Source organism: Triplophysa dalaica, chromosome 5 (genome assembly GCF_015846415.1).
Source record: "Triplophysa dalaica isolate WHDGS20190420 chromosome 5, ASM1584641v1, whole genome shotgun sequence".
NCBI classification, from domain to species: Eukaryota; Metazoa; Chordata; class Actinopteri; order Cypriniformes; family Nemacheilidae; genus Triplophysa; species Triplophysa dalaica.
The window spans coordinates 28,116,065-28,140,203 of NC_079546.1; the positions used below are offsets into that span (position 1 = coordinate 28,116,065).

Below are 24,139 nucleotides of genomic sequence, written 5' to 3' on the forward strand. Positions count from 1 at the left end.
TTCTGATCGCCGCAAAATGATTCGACTTATTGTTGATGAGATCAGGAAACACGAAAAAAATCCAAGCAAAGCGCAGTGCCATGCTGTTGCTGCCAAAATGGTCAAACATTATCCAAAGAGCTTTTCTGATTTTGATGATGGTCATGAAAAAAATGAAATTGGATACTACTCCCTCTTAAAGCAAATAAAAACCCGTGTTGAACACGTTAATAGAAACAATACCTTAGCACGCAAACGGCAGATAATGGGAGTAACTGACACTACTGAGAAAATGCAATGCAGGGGACAAACAGCTACATATGGGTGTACCAAATGGCAGCCTGAGCCACCCCTTGCAAATTCTGATGATGTTCTTGAGGAAAAAAGACAAACCTTAGAGAATTTGTACCAGAGATATGGGAAAAGTGGAGCTGACAGGGGTGATGTTTGTGCTTTAATGAAACAAACATACTATTTACAAAGAAAGCACATCAATGATACACAAACATCTCCTATCAAAGACCTAAAAAGCAGATGGCCATATCTGTTTCAGCAAAAGCACATGTATGCACATTTTGAGGAGCTAACTAATATCACCATACACAAAAAGCTCAGCTTGACAATGGAGCAGTATAGCAACGTGCTCGTTGACTTCTTTAAGAGCAGACCCACAAATGATGATGTCAAGAAAGTCTTGTCCAGCGAAGAAGAAGAAGAAGTTGGACCCCTCGTAATTAAACTTATCCTGGCACATTTCCGAGAGGATCCAGATGGACTGCTGCTCTTTGCAGATGTAAGTATGCTGAACACCACAATTAAAAATAAAAAATCATATTTCATATTCTTGTATTAGTTTATAAGGATATGCCTTCCCCTGGGATCCTGTTTTTGAAAGCCATATCACACTGTAGAAAAATATTTGAGCAGCAGCTGACATTCACACGACTCTGACAATACCTGGGAGCCCACGACTAGTTGTGCTTGGTAAGTCTGCATTGAGTGACCTCTCTGGATTGATCATAAAAGACCCAGCCCATCTTACAATAATAGCTGTAAAATGGAATGTTACACTACACAAACTTTCTGTATAATGTAACTACTTACATTTATTTTTATAAGATGGGTCAAGTTGATTTAATGTTTTTCTGTCTGGTTTCTGTCTCTAGTAACGGGATAGTTTACCCAACAATTACAATTCTGTCATGATTTACACACCCACAAGTTGTTCCAAACCTGCATACATTTCTTTGTTCTGTTGAACACAAAGCAATATATTTTGAAGAATGTTTGCTGTTTTCAGTTTTGAAGCACCATTGATGTAGAGTACTATTTTGAAGAATGTAGGAAAGCAAACAGTTCTGGGACACCCTTGACTACCATTGTGGAGTAAATGATGTCCAGGGAACTGAAAGTTACTGACATTCTTCCAAGTATCTTCCTTTGTGTTCAGCAGAACAAAGTAATTCATACAGGAATAGAACTTCTTGAAGGTAATAAAGGATAACACAATTTTAACTTTTGGGTGAACTATCCCTTTAAGAATGTTTCTTATATTATGTTCCTCTTATTTCATTTTCAGGTTATGCATTTTTGTACGGGTGTTTTGTTGGCTAATTTTGCCTACATTTCAGTATGATTATGTTTTAAGTTTTATACAGAGGTTTATAGTACACTCTGGGGGAGTTATATCTATACACACTCACCAACCACTTTATTAGGTACTTGTTTCCCCAAATTCTATTTATATTACCATTGTAAACTATACAATGGTAATATACTTCAGTATAAAATAGTATTTACTTATAAATCTCTCTCTCTGTCTCGATATATATATAGTTTGTTTGTAATAACTCTTTTTAACTTTGGTTTAAAATATTGAGTAGATTAACTTTTATGTACTATAATATAGTTTAAATGCAAAAAAACTAAGAGCGAAAAATGTTATGCTAAAAAATAACACCTGTGAAATTGATTGTTTTAGGAGACACTTTGTCTAGTGGGCAGTGGATGCTCACAATTGAAGATGAAGTGGTGTGTGAGGGCATTCAGCCCACTTTCCTGTCCGGCCTGGCGACTCTGTTCACAGCATATTATGTGTTCAATCTTCATTACCAGGAGGAGGCAGCGTGTACATTGGAGTTTATTCAGAGGTAATTGTTGAAATCTAACAACCTCAGTACCTGCATTTTACATAAGTAATATCATAACTTGCCTTTTTATATTTGTACATATGTTATATGCTATATATCTGTTGAGGAAAGACAGTAGGTGCTTTTCCATTAGAAAATACACAAAAGTTTTGCGTAAATTTGTAATGGTCAATAACAACTATCGCACATTGTCCATTCACCAATGTTACCTGATGGATATTGGTAGGTTTACTTACATTGCAGCCATCAAACTTTTTAAATTCACAATTTCAGTTTGCGCTCAATGTTTCTCAGCTCAAGAAGCATTTTTTTTATAATTTAGATGTCTCCCTATTTAAGACTATCAGGCTAAAGCATTCAGTTGGGTTTTTAATTAGTGGAACATCTAAAACTTTCTAAGAAATGGGTCCTCAAGACTATATATAAGGTTCAATTCAAAAACACGATTGCATGATTGCAAGCTAAAACCAAATAAAATCTGACTGACATTAATTTCTGTTTCCTTAACCCTTAGGCGATTTGTAGGTATAAATCCAAGAGGAACAAAGACGTCCAAAGGAAAGGTACCATCTAAAAAAACAGGGCAAATGGTACAAAAGAAGCTGGTTGAAGTGAATCCACATGTCGCTACTCTTCTTTCCAAATTGATGGATTTTCAGTGGAAGTTCTGAAATGTAAGAAGCACACACACACACCAATATATATATTTGCTTTCTTATATCATCTCATTATTCTCTGTCTGTGTCTGCATCTATTTCTCATCTGTGTCTGAATCTATTTGTCATCTCTGTCTGTGTCTGAATCTATTTGTCATGTCTGTCTGTGTCTGAATCTATTTCTCATCTCTGTCTGAATCTATTTGTCATCTCTGTCTGTGTCTGAATCTATTTGTCATCTCTGTCTGTGTCTGAATCTATTTGTCATCTCTGTCTGTGTCTGAATCTATTTGTCATCTCTCTGTCTGTGTGTGCATCTATTTGTCATCTCTGTCTGAATCTATTTGTCATCTCTGTCTGTGTCTGCATCTATTTGTCATCTCTCTGTCTGTGTGTGAATCTATTTGTCATCTCTGTCTGTGTGTGCATCTATTTGTCATCTCTCTGTCTGTGTGTGCATCTATTTGTCATCTCTGTCTGTGTGTGCATCTATTTGTCATCTCTGTCTGTGTGTGCATCTATTTGTCATCTCTGTCTGTGTCTGCATCTATTTGTCATCTCTTTGTCTGTGTGTAAACCTATTTGTCATCTCTATCTTTGTCTTTAACAATATTGTTTTTTTATATTTCAAGTAACTCTTTGCATCCTGTGATGGAGCAGCACCTAAGGCTGATTTGTTCTGCTAACCTCCCCGATGTTCGTTGGACTCACTTGGGGCCTTGTTGAGAGTTGATGAGTTCCCCAGCATGTTTGTGATTTAATAAACTTGTTTCATTGTGATCATATTGGTCAACATATTTTTAAATTATGCAGTTTGCATATTTGTTCTTTATGTGAGGGGTCATGATTGCATTTTTAATAATTTTTTTAATCTAAAAGATGATACAACATACATTTTTGAAAAAAGTGAAAAATATATATGAAATAAATGTTTACTAGTAATCATGAACAAAGCCATTTTAGAATGAAAGCCTTTAGCAAAAACTCCATATTGGCTAATGCTGCTGCCGTTGTCACAGTTGTGTTATGTTTTGTTTGTTTTTTTCCTCCCCTGGTTTGTCTCATTATTAGTTAATTGTTTCCTTGCCTGTTTTCACTTGTTTCATTATTAGTTTATTGTTTTTTACCTGTTCCTCATCATTGTTAATTAGTCCTGCACCTGATTCTGTTTTCCCTGAGTGTTTTCCCCGTGTATGTAAGCCCTGTGTGTTCCTTAGTTCATTGTCCAGTATTGTGAATGTTAGTTGTGTTCGTGAGTCCTTGTTTGCCTTTTGTTTTATATTAAAGTACCAATTTTAGAAAGCCCTTTGTTTGGATGTTGTTGGCGACCAGCACCCCTGACAGCTGTGGCTTCAGCGGTACACAGGGAAGGAGACCAGAGTCTGTTTTTTAATGGACGTCAATGCACTGTAAAAAATGTTCCGTAATTTTTACGGAAAAATACCGGCAGCTGTGGTTGCCAGTAAAATTCTGTAAAAAATACAGGAAAAGAATGTAAACAGCTTTGCAGTTTAAAACTTCAGGGCACAAACTTCAAACTGTGTATGAACTTAATACATTTGAGTCTTTTATATCAACAACATTTCTTTATAGAAAATGAAAACTTGGTCCAAATGCATAAAAGTGATAACATTACATTTACTTAATTTATTTATTTGTAATTCATTATTAAAGTCACTTTTAAACAAAGCAACATGCAGCATGACATCAGCGTCTCTTTGCTGACCTTGACTTAAACACAGACTCCTCTTGCTCAGCTTAGTGGTGACCCACAAATATTTTATGTCAGAAAAGAAAAGAGAAAATACAAATTCTGTAGTTTTTACGGAAAAATACCGGCAGCTGTGGTTGCCAGTAAACTATCGTAAAATTACGGGAACATCCTGTTTTTATTCATCCAATCAATTCACAGTAGAAAACATGAGCCACACCCTCTATTCATCTTGTAAATATGTCAGAATACTGAAGACGATCATCACTTCTGCTTCACAGGGACTGCAGCATAACAGCCATGACTTAATGCTTTATTGGTTTATTCAAAGTCACCGTTTTTGTGGTCAGGGTTTGCTTTAGTTGGCCTCTTTCAGCCGTCATAAATAAGTTTACAGTTATCTTTGTGCTGCTATGACATTGTTTTATATAAAACATAGTCTTGTAGCAAATCACATCAAATGAAAGTGTGATTAGGTATTTACTAAATCTTTATCTGGGATGTTGTTTAATTACTTATTGTATTTTTTGTTACAAACGCCTCAATGAATCTACTTTTAAACATTACATTTCATGCAACAATCAATCTAAAAAGTTTTTGAACCGTTAAAAAGCTTGCATTCTGTCTTTGACTCAGACACCAAGATGGTGTCACAGTGGTGACTAACAAATGAAAAGCTTACAGCCGCAATGCATGCTGGGAGTCATTGATGAGTTTTGTGCTTTGATGATACCCAGAATGCATTGCGTTTATCTTTAGAGGTTTTTTCTGTTGTCACCATTGTTGAGACAAACTGTTATATTCTATATATCTCTGCTAGAACATTTATCATGTGTTAGATGTGCTGTTAAAGACATTCTGTATATTAATTAATTTCAGTCAATATCATAAATGAGGACAACAAGTAACTTTAAAGCAGTACCTAAACTCTTGAACATGTACTTACTCACCAACACAAATAATGTAATGCGTTAGCTTTATCTGAACTTTCCACCCACCTGAGTCAGTGTGTTTCAACTCATAGATGTCAATACTGGGGAAAGACTTCTTCACATGGAAAGCAAATGTTCAAGACCACAACTAAAGCAAACACTCTTCACCATAATGGTGACTCAACAAAACCATCAACATGTAAACTTGTGTTCATTTTCAATTAGAACTTTTGTAGACGTGCAACAGAAATAAAGTGACAGTGGTGTCTGTAAGTGAAGGTGATAAAAGTGTTTGTGAGTTGAAAAAAAACTCCCCGTGAAAACTTTGGAATTTCACTGTTCATTTCACAGAGAATTTGACAGTGTTATCCGTATTTTTATGGACGTTTTTTGACAACAGTTTTCTCTGTGAAAACTACAGAATTTCACTGTTAATTTCACAGCATTTTCTACAGGGTTTTTCCGTAAAAACTATGGAATTTTTGCTGTTAATTTTACAGACAATTTTACAGTGTTTTTCTGTATTTTTTACGGACACTTTCTGATAACAGGTTTTTTTGTGTGAAAAAAACAGAATTTTACTGTTAATTTCACAGGCATTTTTTACAGTGTACATTCCTTATATGGACACTACACACTGTGACACACATCTCCTACCTAAACATAAACAGATCTCATGAAGCAGCGACACCTTTTAACCACAATGGAGATAAGATCTCTGGTTTATCGCAGTTGACATCTGTTTCCCCCATAAATGAACACATAAATGGCTTCACACACACTATGTTCCAAGGAATTCATCACTGACCTTAACACCCTCATTCCTCTGAGCGGAGGTATCAAGATAACAGTCTGCATATATCTAAATGTTGCAGAAGCATAAGCAAAAATTCTTCAGGAGAAAACAATGAATCAACTTTGGCTGTGGTCACTTCTAATCTAGAGCAAAGGTTATTATCTATTAATATTTCCCTTGTAAGCTTCAGTAAGTTTTTATTGATATGTTCTTGGTGACGAATCAACCTTATCATTTGTGTAGCTTTGGAAATCATATCACTCATTGATTTCAGAAGGGTTGGTTCTACGCTTGTTCTTCCTCTCCTCCTTTTTCTCCTGTTTTCTCTGGAGACCTTGATCAATCAAATCATGTATGTCATACTTTATGGGTTCATGGTGAAAGGACATATACACTTTCTTTCTCAGTCCTTTTTTAACATGTGCATCATATACAACAGTACACATAATGCTGGCCCCAATTTGTCAAACAGCATGTAATGTTATTACTTTTCTCTTTAAGCGTAAACATTAGTTCACACATTAACTGCAGGAGCCGAAGCCAGGTGAGTACAATCTCTCTATATTTAAAAAATATATTTAGCTCTATCTTCTGACTTCACTTCACCACTGCTGCATTCAAGCGTGAAATATCTCTTGCCAGCAGGTGTGCACTTTTCTCAGCATCTGTAGTGTTTTGTGAGCGACAGTCATCCGACTGTAAGCTTACTGGAGAATAGAAAGTATAAATTAAGTATAAAACACAGTCACTACATCCAAGTGAATGTAAACAGCGAAATGTATCAGTGGCCTATACAGTTGTGTTCAAAATTATTCAACCCCCACTGAAATTGATTGTTTTGGTTGATTTGACATTGATTATGATCATTCAGTCATCCTGCTTACAATTAAATCAAAGAGGCACGTGTAGGTAAGACAAATATAACATAACATTTATAATGAAATAACCACAAATGTCTTTTCTGAGCTCACATCATTATCAGTTTTATTCAACCCCCAAGTGACATTCAATCTTAGTACTTAGTACAACATCCTTTTACAGTTATAACAGCTTTTAAACGTGAAGCATAGCTTGACACAAGTGTCTTGCAGCGATCTACGGGTATCTTCGCCCATTCATCATGGGCAAAAGCCTCCAGTTCAGTCACATTCTTAGGCTTGCGCGCTGCAACTGCTTTCTTTAAGTCCCACCAGAGGTTCTCAATCGGATTTAAGTCTGGTGACTGCGATGGCCACTTCAAAATGTTCCAGCCTTTAATCTGCAACCATGCTCTAGTGGACTTGGAGGTATGCTTGGGATCATTGTCCTGTTGAAAGGTCCAACGTCTTCCAAGCCTCAGGTTTGTGATGGACTGCATCACATTGTCATCCAATATCTCCTGGTACTGAAGAGAATTCATGGTACCTTGCACACGCTGAAGCTTCCCAGTACCTGCAGAAGCAAAACAGCCCCAAAGCATGATTGGCCCCCCGCCATGCTTCACAGTAGGCAAGGTGTTCTTTTCTTCATAGGCCTTGTTCTTCCTCCTCCAAACATAGCGTTGATCCATGGGCCCAAACAGTTCTAATTTTGTTTCATCAGTCCACAGAACACTATCCCAAAACTTCTGTGGTTTGTCCACATGACTTTTGGCATACTGCAGTCGACTCTTCTTATTCTTTGGGGACAGCAAGGGGGTGCGCCTGGGAGTTCTGGCATGGATGCCTTCATTACTAAGGGTGCGCCGTATTGTCTGAGCAGAAACTTCAGTACCCACATCTGACAAATCTTTTCTCAGTTCCTCAGCAGTCACACAGGGACTTTTCTCCACTCTACGCTTCAGGTAGCGCACAGCAGTCGAAGTCAGCATCTTCTTTCTGCCACTACCAGGTAGCGTTTCAACAGTGCCCTTTGCCTTGAATTTGCGAATGATGCTTCCTATGGTGTCTCTTGGTATGTTTAACATCTTTGCAATCTTCTTATAGCCATTGCCCTTCCTGTGAAGAGTAATCACCCTTCTCTTGTCTTCCTGGACCATTCTCTTGAGAGTATCACAGTCATTTTAAAGCTGCCTAATTGGTGCTTATTGGGCTTTATTGCTGCTCCCTGATATCCACAGGTGTTTTCAATACCTGATTGAAAACACTTCATTGAACCTCTGTTCTTCAGAGTGGTAGTCTTTAAGTGGTTGAATAATTATGTCAATGAAGAATTCACAAAAGAAACAATTACTACTGTATTACAAAACTAGTTGATGTCATTTTAGTTGCATATGGTTCTTTAAGAAGTCCTTGTAGGATTTCATTCTGAATACAATTACAAATGTACACTAAATTCCCTAAAACCATTTACAGCATTGGGGGTTGAATAATTTTGAACACAACTGTATGTGACCAATGCGTTAAGCGCAAGATCTTCGTCTGTTGTCTGCACAACCCCAACACAACTGCATCTCGTATATGACCCCCCCTAAAAAAATTAGCCATCATGAGAAAAGACCTCTGGAGCAGACCCTCGGCAAGCCTGGACCGCACCTCAGACTCCGCCGCTGATAGACCCCGACTGCTTTTACACTCAGCCAAACCAACAGTCACAAGTCATTACATTTCAAATGAATTCATTGAAACACTTTAGTTTCATTCAACAAAATAAATATATATATTCAAGTTTTCACATAACTGCTGAAACCTAAAAGCCATCGTTAAATATTACTGTTAAATTCTATGATGATGCTGTAAGTGAGTCCGGCTTGTCTCAACCATCCATTGACGTCCATAAAAAAACAGCCTCTGGTCTCCTTCCCTGTGTACGGCTGAAGCCACGGCTGTCAGGGGTGCTGGTCGCGAAGAACATCCAATCAAAGGGCCTTCTAAAATAGGTACTATAATATAAAATAAAAAGGCAAACAATAAATCACGACCATAACACTAGCTAACATTCACAATACTGGACAATGAACTAAGGAACACACAGGGCTTAAATACACAGGGAAAACACTCAGGGAAAACACTCAGGGAAAACAGAATCAGGTGCAGGACTAATTAACAATGATGAGGAACAGGTGAAAAACAATGAACTAATAATGAAACAAGTGAAAACAGGCAAGGAAACAATTAACTAATAATGAGACAAACCAGGGGAGGAAAAAACCAAACAAAACATAACACAACTGTGACAACGGCAGTAGCATTAGCCGATATGGAGTTTTTGCTAAAGGCTTTTCTTCTAAAATGGCTTTGTTCATGATTACTAGAAAATGATGAGCAGGGGTGTTGGATTTGGGTTGGAACCAAACTATGCAGATCACTAGCCCTCCAGGACCGGAGTTGAATAAAACTCCACCTTGTGTGCAAAGAAAACCCAGAAGTGCACAAAGCGCCAGACAATAGTCAGCTCCAACCAGCATAACACATTCTCATTGGCTAATCCACTGCCCAAAATTAAAGATACCTTGGCTCAGATATATAAACAGTTATGTGTTAATGTCATTTGTAACAATGGAAACACAATTCTGCCACAACAGCACAAGCGCACATGTGAATGTGTCAAAAATCATTCCAACTACTTATTATTTTCCAGTGTTATAACTTCATATTTAAAGCATAAGTGAAGGTTTCTTTGTATGAATAAATGTCATATTTAACTGTAATAATTGTCATGTTACTAGAAAAACAAAAACTTGGTTTTATTTGGTCATTTGGGTTCGGCGGTGAACATACATGATATAATCTGTGACAGAGTTAGTGTGTTTATTAATGTGTGTGACTGCTGCATCATGGGTAATCTGCAGATCTCTGGTTTGGAAGAAGTGTGAAGATGACCTCACTCATGTCCTGCTTTTGTGTGTGTGTACGCACGTATAACATTGCCTTCTTTTTCACAGCGCTGTTTGTGTATCACGACTTCTAAAGATCTATATTAGCGTACTCTTAATATACTCGCTTGTTTTCCAAGCTGCAGTTGTTTTTAACATCCTCATTGTGTTTATTTATTTCTACATTTAAAATAAAGTAAATTTTATATCAAGTATCTTTTGTCGATTATTCCCACAGAGATGTCAGTGTTGGCAGTTAGGCTTCATCTGTAACCTTATCTGTACAAAGTTAAATCTTGCATGTTTTTACTTAATCTCGTGTATGTGAACGTGTTAAAAAATTACTACTACTTATTATTTTCCAGTGTTATAACTTCATAATTAAAGCATAACTGAAGAATTTTGCATGATTATGAATAAATGACATATTTAACTGTATTCATTGTCATATTAATGGAAAAACAAACACTCTGTCTTTACCAATGCAGTGGACATAATGATGTAATCCTTGACAACGTTATTGTGTTTATTAATTCTGTGTCTGCTGCATCATGGGTAATCTGCTGATCTCTGGTTTGTAAGAAGTGTGAAGATGACCTCATTCAAGTTTTCTTTTGTGTGTGTGTGGAGACAGAAGAACGGAGGTGTGATCAGCTTTAATGATGGCTGTGTGTCTGCTCTGCTCGGGCAGGAAAGTCTTGTGTTGAATGAATTTGGAGAAAACCTTCATCATGTTAGTCCTGTTAAAGTCTCTGACAACAAAAGTCATAACTGAGCACTGTGTCCAATTATTTTAAGACAACAGAAGTATTTTATAAATATCACCATTAAACTACAGAATGTGTTCTAGTCTATAATAGTGTCATGACTCAGTCGATGAGAAAAGAGGAAATGAGAAACACAGGAAGAGTTACAAATGTTCTCATGAAGAACTATAAGTAGATGATGAGAAGAGACTCAGTAAGAGAAACACAACATGACTGAGAAGAGTGATAAATGTCTGCTGGGACTGATCCTTCTCTCTTCACTATTCACAGGTAAACTATACAACACATTTATTTCATCCGATTTCATTTCATTACTCTCACTGACATTCTGACAAACATGTTCAGTTTCCTCTCATGTCACATTTATCATAGAGTTCATGTGTCTTATTGTCACATTCAAAAGTGTGATGCAAAAAGTCAATAGTCCTTTTTTTGTGTGAACAGGACCTTTACTTTAAATCGGTACTTCCAATTTTTCAGTAATAGAAATAGTAACATTACCGGCAAATTCCAGTAAGTGGGGATATGGGAATGAAGAATGAAGATTACCGTTAAGAGGACATACAACGCATGACACTGACTGCTTTGGCACAGTCATAACACTTTAACATTTATGCACTGAAGTGGTTTAAAACAGTGGGAAACACTTTCTCATGTATTTGCCAAACTGCCCACGTCACTCGTGCACTTTCAGTGTATCTGTATGTATGAACATTTCTGTTTCTGCTTGCAGTTTCTTGCGTCTCTGCATTTGTCCTCATATAGTTCAGGTCAGTTTTAAAGTTTTCCATCTCCCTGTTGTCCCGCAATGTCAGGATTTGTAGAGAAAGAAGTAAAACTAGATTGTAAAATTCGAGACCAAACTTTATGTTGGCTTGACAAAGCCTGTCCTGAAGAGTTTGAAATAATTTGAAAGATTTTATTGTTAAACATCTTCTAACATGATGGAAAAAATTATGTGACCCCAGTGTCTAAAAACCGGGCTTAGTATGTTGTTAGCTTGATTAACCTTTTCGCTAGCAAAATTAGCATGCTGCTAGTATGATACTCCAAGCCATTAGTGAAATGAACTAACCCCTATGGCTCTACGATGTTTTGATAAAGAGATATAGGTATTGCAAAACGGTCGCAAGGCTTACCTGTTTGGTTGCTATGTGCGTGGCTTAGCAGAAGTCAACTGATGATTTGTCAAGCCTCAAATGAAACAAACCAATCCCCATGTCTCTACAATGTTCTGATGTAGAGTTATAGGTCTGGTTATATGGTTGCTAAGTTTACATGTTTTGTTGCTATGGACGTTGCTTCATAGCTTAATGAAGTTTCTGGGATACTGGTTTATTGCCTGAGTAAAATGAGCCCATCCCCTTGTCTCTAAGTGGTTGTACTGCGAAGATATTCAACATGGGACAGTTATAACGCCCTTCCATTAAAATTATAGGGGGGTTTTTGGAGGGCTCCTTCACCCCAGGGGTGCAACTGACACCCCATTGTGATGTATGTTCTCATAGAGCCTGCCAGACTCTTCAAACGTGGTAACTCACAAGTTACTACATCCTTACTTTAAGTTATGAGCCGACAAAGTTTGTCCCAATGTTAAGTCTATGGGAAATTTGGTTGTTTTGAGAGTCTGGTTTTTGGATCAGTTCGTTGAAAGTTTAGTAGATGTAGCTTGAAAGCTTTAGAAGGAGTACCAGTCAGAAATTTTGGGGACGACAATAATAATAATAATAGTGATAATAAGAATAAGAATAAGAATAAGAATAAGAATAATAAGCTTAGAACACACAAACAGTATGTTGGCTCTGTCAAGCCAACATATTTGCCAGAGAAAAGAACTGACACAAGCAAAAGCTGTAATAGTTCCTTTAAGTTTAATAAGGCTGCTTTAGCATCATCACAGTCATCAGCATTCATGCAGATTCAATAGATGAAACACAAAAGGTATCCAGCTTCAGTCACAGAAACAGAAGATGGCGGAGCAGTTCTCTCATCTCATGTTAGTTTGCCCCCTTCGTCTTTGACATGCCGTCTCACATGAGCAGATCTTTATTACCATAAATACATAAAGTGACTGTACACCGTCCATCCCACACAAGAGCAGCACAGCGCAGTGTTGAGTTAAGAGCAAGTGTTTGACCCAAACATCAACAACACATTCGTTCAGAGAAAAATCACCAGTGTTAAAAAATGATCAAGTTAACTCTCACAGTGTTTATATAAGATTTATTGTGTTCAGATATATAATCAAACCGTCACATATTTTCAAATATAACTCCAGTTGAACGTCCGCTTGATGACATCATATTACTGATATTTTGAGACAGCTGTGTGAACTCTGTCTTACCGTTAAATGAACAGAATGCCATTGCTTGTGTGAACAGGACATTACCTGAATGACTTTACCAGTAATTTACCAGCATTTCTTGGTGAAAAGGGATAAAGGAACTAGATCACATGATTTACTGTCAAATCTTCTGATTTATGTGATATTAAAATAAGAAAACTCTATCTGTCATTGAGAGATAAATATTAAACAGTTTGAATATATTGTGATGTATTAATATGAATGATGTCATCTGATGTTTCAGGTGTGAGTGAAGCACAACACACTCATGTGTTCATCAGTTCTGGTGAAAGTGTGTCTCTGTCCTCTAATGCTTCTCTTCATCAATGCTCCTCAACTACATGGATCTACAACAATTATACAAGATCATCATCTGAAGAAGTGTTTACTGGAGGAATAAATAAGAATAACACAGAGAGATCTGAGAGACTGAGTCTGACATCTGACTGCTCTCTCAACATCTATAAAACAACACAACATGATGGTGGAGTTTACACCTGCAGACAATATGTGAATGGACATCAACATGGAAATGATTCATCTGTTTATCTACATGTTCTTCATGGTCAGTGTTTCTCTTCATTTATATGAACACATGTTTAACTTCAGATCACAGTTCTCTTTATCTCTTGTGTTTTCACTGAAACTCATGAGTACTGAGAGTGTGTTGTGTGATTTGTGTTTCAGTGTCTTCATCATCATCATCATCATCACAGACTGAGATAAGAGCAAACACATCTGTCACTCTCTCCTGTCGGCTGTTTACATATGACTGTGGTTATGTGTTCAGTGATGATGGATTTCAGCTGGTGTGGATGAATCAGACTGATGTTGATCTACAGACAGACTCCAGATATCAGATTAGATCAGATGAACTCTGTCTCATCTCTCTGACTACAACACTCGTGAATGAAGACGACAACACAGAGTTGAGATGTGTGCTCAAACACAAGAATGACATCAAGACCTCAGTCACATATACTGTCAGATTTACAGGTAAGACATCACTCTGACAGGAGTGTCCTGAACTCAAAGTGACTTCAGTCATTAAACTCTGTACTGATGATGAAGAAATGACATAAACATGAAATATGATTGTGATGTTCTACAGTATGATGTCTCTGAACATTCATCATCTTCTACAGATTCAAACAAGATTCTAGTGACCACCACAAACCCTGAGATATCCTCACCACCGTCTGTGTGTTTTTGTGTGTTTGTGTGTGTGCACATTATGACTCATCTTAACTAAACTATGTTTTTTACAGCATCAACTACAACATCAATAATAATAAGAGGTATGAAGTGTTGATTGTGATCCATGTGTCCTGTTACATAAGTACATGAGTGAAACTCTCACTGAACTCATCTTGTGTTTGTTTCTCATGTGTAGTGTTTGAGAGTTTGATGGATTTAATGGTGTTCTTGTGTCTTCTAGTGATTCTAGTGATTGTTGAGGTGTCAGTGTTTGCTGCTCCTACTGTCATTCTTCTTCAGATCATCTGTGCAGGAAGAGCGCGTGAGTTTTCATCATCATCATCATCATCATCATTCACATTCACCTGAAACAATCCAGAAAACAAACAGCAGAACTTCATCACTTTTATTGACTTTTATCTTCTCAGAAAACAGAAGAAGGACTCAGAACGCTCATCCAGAAGACACAGTGATGTCAGCAGTTTAGGAATAAAATCCTCTCTTTATGACTAACAGAGTAAATTACAGACGAGCTTTATTTGATCAGATTTTACACATATGTGTGTAATGCTTTTAGTAGAAACCTGAATCTTTGCTGATTTGATTCCTTCACTGAGGTTTATATTATTTGGTTAAGTTACCTTTCCTTTAGTTTTGATTTCAGCTGTATTTGTTCATTTGTATATTTCGATGTGTTTAGTGATATGTGGTAAATGTAATGTATGTTTGGTTGTCCCCTCTTGTTTAGAATGGGCCCATCTTTTTCTTTATAATCTATTTGTTTGTTCGTTTGTGACCCTGATTGACAAAACGTTAAGTAGCACGGGAACATTTTTACTAAAAGACAAAAATACATCTTACGGGTCAAAATTATCAACAGTAAAGATCATGTTCCATGTAGATATTTTGTACATTTCCTACCTTAAATGTATAAATGTATATTTTCTTGTTTTCCAGTAAAAATGTCTAAACATTCTAAAAATCAAGATGCATTTTCTTGACAAGTGAATTAACCTAAGAAAACAAGTTTTTTTTTAATATTTTTTTTTTTTTTTTTCAGTGAATTTTTGCTTAAAACAAGCAAAAATCTGAGAGTGCAAAAACCTAAATATTGAGAAAATTGCCTGTGAAGTTGTTTATGAGAGACACTGTGTACTGCAAAAAAATTACTTTCTCACTTAGTCTTTGTTCTTGTTTTTCAGTGAAAATGTCAACAAATAAACTTGAATCAAGATGCATTTTCTTGATGAGCAAAATTACCGATGAAAATAAGTCTTGTTTTTAGTAAAAACATATGAATTTTCAGTGAATGTTTGTTTAAAACAAGCAAAAAAAAATATGCCAATGAGGTAAGAAAAGTAATCTTGAATTAAGGTTTACATTTTAGTAAGTCACTCAATTCAAGATTATTATTCTTACCCCATTGGCAGAGAATCCTGAGTTTTAAACGGTTGTATCTCAGTCAGATATTGTCCTATTCTAACAACTCATACATCAATAGAAATCTTATTTATTCAGATTTCAGAATATACTACATCTGTGATTTCACAACACTAAATCCAAAACTGACAGCACAAACTCAGCAGGATCTGGTGGTTCACAGTGTCAAGTGTTAAACAGAATTAGGACAGATGACAGAGACTAAGCTCTTGTCTCCATAAGTTTAAAATGACAGGCAGGACATCAGTCTTAGAACAATGTCAGTACAAATCAGTACAAAGGTGTTGAGAAGATATTGATACTTAATGAGGTCAACAGGATCTCTAGACTTGCACCACTTCCTCTCCGCAGCCCTTAGCTTGATCTGATGGTGAGATAGTCTCAGACAGACAGGGGCAAGAGGGTGTTATACGTGCAGGCCTAGATGTGAGAGGGCAGACATTATCAAGACAGGATGTTAAAGTTATACAAGACTATCTGGTACACTGGTGCTGGTTGAGGAGAGACCCCCCCTCATGTGATTTTAAAGCGCTTTCGGTGTACAGCAATACACAATAATGCGCTATATAAATGCCACATCAGGGACGATGTTGAAGCAGGCGACAGACACATGTTCAGCAACACCAGCAATATTGAAGAAGATATTTGCTTGTTTGGAAAACAGAGGATGAATATGTTTGGAGTTATTTTTGTGCCAGTAAAAATGAAAGTAAACAATTCTGTATTTACTCAACGTTGGCTTGTTGTCACAGAGGGAAGAGCCTGAAAGTGTGTGTCCCACCCTGCGTTAGAGTTAGTGTAACCGGAACGCTCCGCACCGCTCTCAGCGGGCCTCGAACCGGTTTGGTCCTGCATGGGAGTCGGGCGCTCTAGCGAGGAGGTTAAAGACCGCAGTCTCTAGCATCTGTCGCTAGAGCGTCCTTGAGGCCGGGGAGTGAGGTTTACATACTGCAAAGCTCTTCACTACCTTGCCTCCGTTACATTATTAACCCTGCTAATACTAACTAAATAAGAAAGTGATTTAAGTACAAGCACTACATAAAAAAACAAAACAGAAAACTGCATGCAGATCTGTCTCTAATCACTGCACTGTCTTCAGTCAATCAAAAACTCACTAGCCAATGAGGGTAAAGTGGCCGTAAATCCTCCACACACCTCTGAAAGAGCAAATAAAAAATCTAGCAGCGAAGTCATGAAGGATCAGTCTAGTCAGTCAGAGTAAAACTTCGAACGTTGTAATGAACAGGGAACTGCAGAGGCATATTGTACGTACCTACAGGACCTTGTAGAAACACAATAGTGAAAAGAGGGTCATGTTTTTTTATTTTCGTCACAGCTCCGCCCTCCAAAGTCTTCAGTAAATCAGTAAATATACATTTATGTATTTGGCAGATGATTTTATCAAAAGTGACTTAAGTTACATCACATTATCTTTTACATTTTTTTCTAAGTGTGGTTAATCCCCTGGGGTCGAACCCATGACCTCGGCGTTGTTAGCGCCATGCTCTTCTAATCTAGACGAGTACAACATAATCTACAAATAAGCGTGACTTTTAAGTTTATCTTTATTTTAGAAATTTGCACCTTAACATAATATTTCTACACATCGCATCATGAGTTCAGCATGAACACATTTACTGACACAAGCGCTCAACTTCTATTTACGAGAGCCGGTTATACATTACTCGAGACTACAAATATTCTTCAGCTGTTTGACTGAACATTTGATTAGTCGCTTCAGATAAAACAACGTGATAAGTGTAAACGAGTACAAGTAAACTCTCAAGAGCAGTAATATTAATATCAAATACAGGTTTATGAATTGAAAGCAGAATGTGCACATTTAGTTTGTAATTAACCGGCAGGGAGACACAGGAATCACATCGTTCTTTTATCGGAGAAGTGTGTGGCTCTTAAAAGAGCCTTTGGTTTGAAACGAACTGTCGCCCGTTTACTTGGTCTTGGCGGGCTTCTCGGTCTTCTTTGGCAACAGCACGGCCTGGATGTTGGGCAGAACGCCGCCCTGAGCGATGGTCACTCTGCCCAAAAGCTTGTTCAGCTCCTCGTCGTTGCGCACCGCCAGCTGCAGGTGACGGGGGATGATGCGAGTCTTCTTGTTGTCACGAGCAGCGTTTCCGGCCAACTCGAGGATCTCAGCGGTCAGGTACTCGAGCACGGCGGCCAGATACACTGGGGCACCAGCACCCACACGATGCGCATAGTTGCCTTTACGGAGGAGTCTGTGGACGCGGCCCACGGGGAACTGAAGTCCTGCTCTAGAGGAGCGAGTCTTGGCCTTAGCTCTCGCTTTGCCGCCGGTTTTGCCTCTGCCGCTCATTTTCTTCAGCTGTGGTAGTTTACTTACTCTGTGAGAAAGAAAGATGAAGCCTCTGCGCTGCAGTTCTCAAAATTTCTACCCGTCTCTCTGTCGACTATTGGTCGGAGTCGGTAATACTTTTAAACCAATCACTCAACTTCCCTCCAAACTCAAAGCCCAACCCCCTCTTTCTCATCTCCTCACAGATGCTGTGTGACGCACAACAGTTTTGATATAATGAACAAACTTAAAGTGATAGTTCATCCAAAATTAAACAAATCTGTCTTTATTTACTTACCATCAGATTGTTCCAAAACTAACACTAAGCTAAACACAAAGAATGCTTTTTGGAAGAATTTGAGTATCCAAACAGATCTCATCCCCCATTTGCTGCCATAGGACATCAAATAAATACAATGGGAGTCATAGGGGATGAAATCTGTTTGGTTAGCGACATTCTTCCAAATCTCTTCCTTCATGTTCATAAGAACAAAGATATTTAAACTGGACAAACAACCTGTGGTTGAGTAAATGATAACAGACTATTAATTTTTGGGGTGAATAATCACTTTATGTTACATCTCTTCTTCTCATACAGGAAAGTATTTCCTGATTATCATTTAAAGTTTAATTAACTCTGTCACATGTTTACACTTCTGCAATCTCAAGGATGTGAAGTTAATTGAATATGGTAATATTAGTTGTGTTCTTTAAAAATTTAAATGTACAATATTTGTCATGACAATAAAGAAATTGCACTACATTATTTTCTTATCAACACACACTAAAGAGGAAATTCAATCTAATGTCACACATCACTCCTCTCTTCATTCGGTTACATTGACTCCTGTAGTCGCTCTCATCAAACTCAAAGCTCTGCTCTCGGCCTGCAAGACCACCACTGGTTCTGCAGCTCCATATCTTCACTCGCTCATACAGACTTATGTACCCGTCAGATCCCTGCGCTCTGCACATGAACCACGTCTTGTGATGTGATCACAAAAAGGTCAAAAATCTCTCTCACTCATCTTCTGTGGATCTGTTCCACATGTGTGTAATGATCTGACCGCTAATTCAAGATCATCAGATTCTGTGTCTGTCTTTAAGAATCATCTGAAAACACATCTCATCTGCCAACACCTCAAACACTTAATTCATCATTCATTTGTATTTTTTTCCACATTTAGAAAAAGGCCACTGTGGACCAGGTTGTGACTGAAAAAATCTAAACAATAAAATAAAAAATATTATTTATCTGCTATAAACCTGTTATATACATCCTCAATCATTATTTGCATGAAATTTGCAGAAATTTATTTTATCATCAACTACTTGAGGTTTCTATAAGATGCTTTTTAAACAACACTTTTCATCTGAGCTTTTATTGGTTGCTCTATTTCATTATTTAGTCAAAGTCATCCATTTCAAAAACCTTTTTATATATATATACAAATATATTAGTTGACAATGAAGACATTTAAATTAGCACATTTCCTGTCTATGTATAATTTCAGACATTTAAGCACCTTCAGATTCAGATTGTGACAGTATAGTGACTGAATAAAGCAGTTTAATTAATAAAAGATTAATCTTTAAAACAAGTCAGTTTACAGTCATGGCCAAAATTGTTGACACCCCTGAATTTTTTCCAGAAAATCAAGTATTTCCCACATAAAGGTATTGCATTAACACATGTTTAACTATACACATGTTTATTCCCTTAGTGTGTATTGGAACAAAGCAAAAAAAAAGGAGGGAAAAGCAAATTTGACAATGTCACACAAAACCCTTTCAAAATAGTGGATAAATAAGATTGTTTCAAGCATGTGATGCTCCTTTAAATTCACCTGGGGCAAGTCACAGGTGTGGGCAATAAAAAAAATCACACCTGAAAGCAGACAAAATGGGGAGAAGTTGACTTGGTCATGGCATTGTGTGTCTGTGTGTGCCACACTAAGCATGGACAGCAGAAAGAGGAGAAGTGAACTGTCTGAGGACTTGAGAAACAAAATTGTGGAAACATATCAACAATCTCAAGGTTACAAGTCCATCTCCAGAGATCTAGATGTTCCTTTGTCCACAGTGTGCAACATTATCAAGAAGTTTGCAACCCATGGCACTGTTGCTAATCTCCCTGGACGTGGACGGAAGAGAAAAATTGATGAAAGGTTGCAACGCAGGATAGTCCGGATGGTGGATAAGCAGCCCCAAACAAGTTTCAAAGAAATTAAATCTGTCCTGCAAGCTCAGGGTGCATCAGTGTCAGCGCGAACTATCCGTCAACATTTACATGAAATGAAACGCTATGGCAGGAGACCCAGGAGGACCCCACTGCTGACACGGAGACATAAAAAAAGCAAGACTACAGTTTGACAAAATGTACTTGAGTAAGCCAAAGCCTTCTGGGAAATTCGTCTTGTGGACAGATGAGACCAAGATAAAGCTTTTTGGTAAAGCACGTCATTCTACTATTTACAGAAAACGGAATGAGGCCTACAAAGAAAATAACACAGTTCCTACAGTCAAATATGGTGGTTCAAAGATGTTTTGGGGTTGTTTTGTGCATGAAATCTGAGGATTACCAAAGGATTTTGGGTCGCAATGTGGGGCTCAGTGTCAGAAAGCTGGGTTTGCGTCCGAGATCGTGGGTCTTCCAGCTGGACAATGACCCCAAACATACTTCAGAACTCTCCAGCGCTTTGTTGCCATCCATTTCTGGGTGCTTTTTGACGTGGCCAGCAAAGAGTCCAGATCTAAATCCTATTGAACACCTGTGGAGAGATCTTAAAATTGCTGTTGGGAAAACGCGCCCTTCCAATATGAGAGACCAGAAGCGGTTTGCAAAGGAAGAGTGGTCCAAAATACCAGATGATAGGTGTAAGAAGTTTATTGATGGTTATAGGAAGCGATTGATTTCAGTTATTTGTTCCAAAGGGTGTGCAAACACATTAAGTTAAGGGTGCCAATAATTTTGTCCAGCACATTTTTGTAGTTTTGTGTGACATTTGTCAAATTCGCTTTTTTCCCTCCTTTTTTTTGTTTTGTTCCTATACACACAATGGGAATAAACATGTGTTAATGTAATAGTTTTCTGTGAGAAATACTTGATTTTCTGGAAAAATGTCAGGGGTGTCAACAATTTTGGCCATGACTGTATGCCAAAGACATCAAGACAGGACCGATTCACAGTTTTCTTTTACAGACAGACTCATAATTTAAAGTTAAGAGTACTTGTGTTCAATATGTCTGCAAAAAAAAACAAAAAACAGAATTTACAGAAGATAAAACACTAAATAAAATTACAATAATAACTGTTTTAACGTTTCAATCAATCAGAACCCAAGACTGACTGCAATTAGATTACTTGTCTGTAAGAAAAAAAGAAATAGATAAATACAACACAAACAGTAATTTTTCCATCTCTAGAAAACACACACACACACACACAAAAATTTAGATCATTCGATATATGAGCGGTTTCATGTCAATACTGGCTAAAAAGGTTTAGTTTTTATTATGTTTAATCCATATTTATTATCCGTTCTATCGTTTCGTCAGTCTGAATATAACACATTTACACATCAGTAACACAAACAGCGTTGTGTCATTCACACAAATACCTCGAGAGTGTTCGTGTGTTTCAATCTGATCAAAACAACTTCTGTGTGCAACACTTTACAAGTCCCTGAATGACATTAACTTAACTCAAGTCATTTATTACATGTATGTTAAATAAACAGAAAACATGTTTAATGTTTCATCAATGTTTACACAAACAAATCACATGAAATTCATGCGCAGCTTTTCTCCAGAGATCGATGCTGGTCGTGTTTTTAATGTAACAGTGAAATAATAAACCCTTTACTGTCGTGTAGTTTAGTGTCTGAATAAAGCTCTGGATCTCTGCTCTGTGTTCACGCTGGTTTTACTCCGTCAAATGATTTTAAAACTCTGATATTTACTTAAAATGTCGCAGGAGAAAACACAAGAGTTTGCGGCTCACAGAGGCACTGACAGGTCGAGCTGAGTCTAAATGGTTCTCATGTAGTGTTTAAGAGCGCAGCGCCGCATTATTGATCAACTGTAGTGTGACAGTACAGATCTGAACAGAGAAATGGCAGAAACCGCTCCAGCTCCAGCAGCCCCGCCGGCGAAAGCGCCCAAGAAGAAATCTGCAGCCAAACCCAAGACAGCGGGTCCAGGCGCGAGTGATCTCATCGTTAAAGCCGTGACGGCCTCCAAGGAGAGAAACGGTGTGTCTCTGGCCGCCCTGAAGAAAGCTCTCACCGCCGGCGGATACGATGTGGAGAAGAACAACTCCCGCGTCAAGCTCGCCATCAAGAGCCTCGTGACTAAAGGCACGCTGGTCCAGACTAAAGGAACCGGAGCTTCAGGATCTTTCAAACTCAACAAAAAACAAGTCGAGACTAAGAAGCCAGCGAAGAAAGCCGCTCCTAAAGCAAAGAAGCCCGCAGTGAAGAAGCCCGCCGCTGCTGCAAAGAAGCCGAAGACCGCAGCGGCGAAGAAGACCGCCGCCAAGAAATCTCCCAAGAAGGTCAAGAAACCTGCCGCCACCGCCGCTAAAAAGGCAACGAAGAGCCCCAAGAAGGCGAAGAAGCCAGCGGCCCCCAAGAAAGCAGCCAAGAGTCCGAAGAAAGCCGCTAAAAGCCCCAAGAAGGTCAAGGCTGCAAAACCCAAGACGACAAAGCCCAAAGCAGCGAAGCCTAAAAGGGCCGCCCCGAAAAAGAAGTAAATTACTTCTCCAGACTTTCTATTACAAAAGGCTCTTTTAAGAGCCACCACCAGCCCACTAAAGAGTTGTGTTTCAGTGATGTGTTGATATTATGGTTGTGTTCTTACATTTACGCATTTGTCTGACGATTTCATCCAAAGCGACTTACGTTTCACTATCCTATACATTCATATAAAGGTATCTGGGATCGAACCCACAACCTTACTCTTACCACTGAGCAGTGAGAAATGTGGTTCAAATTAAGAACAGAAGTTATGATCGTCAGAGCATTTTAATTCATAATCGGCGCAACATCTGAAGTTGTGTTTCAGTATAAATGTTTGCTTTTGTTCATATTGTTGTTTTCCAATAGACGAGTCTAAAAATACCTCAAATATAAGATTTAATGTAGTGAAAGGTCACGTGACCAAAAACTGAAACAAAACCAGACAAACGGGAAGAAATGGGCGGGCTTAGGCGTTTGGAGGGAAGTTCAATGATTGGTTTGTACTTTTCACAGACTCCAACCAATAAGCGAACGACAGGCACGTATAACAGCTGAAATCCACAATCTCCATCTCACATTTCTTTCGTCTTCCTTTAGTCGTGAAGATTTTATATCTTAAGCAACAATGAGTGGAAGAGGTAAAACCGGCGGCAAATCAAGAGCAAAGGCCAAGACTAGGTCATCCAGAGCGGGTCTTCAGTTTCCCGTCGGCCGTGTTCACAGGCTACTTCGCAAAGGTAATTACGCACATCGCGTCGGTGCCGGAGCTCCAGTGTATCTAGCCGCTGTCCTCGAGTATCTCACCGCTGAGATCCTGGAGTTGGCCGGAAATGCCGCTCGGGACAACAAGAAGAGTCGGATCATTCCCCGCCATCTACAGCTGGCCGTGCGTAACGACGAGGAGTTGAACAGACTTCTGGGCGGCGTGACCATCGCTCAGGGCGGTGTGTTGCCCAACATCCAGGCGGTCTTACTGCCCAAGAAGACCGACAAACCCGCTAAGACCAAGTAAACGGGGGACAGTTCTTTACCAACCAAAGGCTCTTTTAAGAGCCACCCACATTATCACTGAGAGAGCGACGAGGATTCTCTTTTAATCCATATAATTATTATATTAATGCTTTATCATAGACCTGCTATAAATGAACTCTCATTCTACGGATCAGTATGTGAGACACCTGCCCCAAGTGTTGTATAAGATATGCTTCTGTTTACTCGTACGTAGCAGTAGCAACGGATTTCTGTAAATAAAACGCGCGGGAAAGCCGAACTTTTCTGTCCTTAAAAAACTTAGTTGCTTCGCTTGTGATTTAACGTA

At 38.3% G+C, this 24,139-nt stretch overlaps 4 protein-coding genes across 5 annotated transcripts in view; 3 read left to right on the top strand and 1 right to left on the bottom strand.

The window, feature by feature from the left end:
• LOC130420484 (uncharacterized) overlaps positions 1 to 24,139 on the top strand; it is a 116,931-nt gene that overhangs the window by 90,970 nt on the left and 1,822 nt on the right. The gene's annotated exons all lie outside the window — the stretch shown is intronic.
• On the bottom strand, positions 17,717 to 18,103 carry LOC130420496 (histone H2A-like). The gene has a single exon (XM_056747798.1). It carries the CDS (start codon positions 18,101 to 18,103, stop codon positions 17,717 to 17,719), a length of 387 nt encoding a protein of 128 aa, XP_056603776.1.
• Positions 22,196 to 22,835, top strand: LOC130420488 (histone H1-like). 2 transcript variants are annotated; one of them, XM_056747791.1, is made up of 2 exons: positions 22,196 to 22,574; positions 22,623 to 22,835. In XM_056747791.1, the coding sequence occupies exons 1-2, from the start codon at positions 22,197 to 22,199 to the stop codon at positions 22,833 to 22,835; spliced, it is 591 nt and encodes a 196-aa protein (XP_056603769.1). In that variant the 5' UTR covers position 22,196. The 2 variants fall into 2 exon arrangements, with proteins under 2 accessions (XP_056603769.1, XP_056603768.1); XM_056747790.1 differs by having other exon boundaries at positions 22,196 to 22,835.
• On the top strand, positions 23,447 to 23,833 carry LOC130420498 (histone H2A-like). Its single transcript, XM_056747801.1, has one exon. It carries the CDS (start codon positions 23,447 to 23,449, stop codon positions 23,831 to 23,833), a length of 387 nt encoding a protein of 128 aa, XP_056603779.1.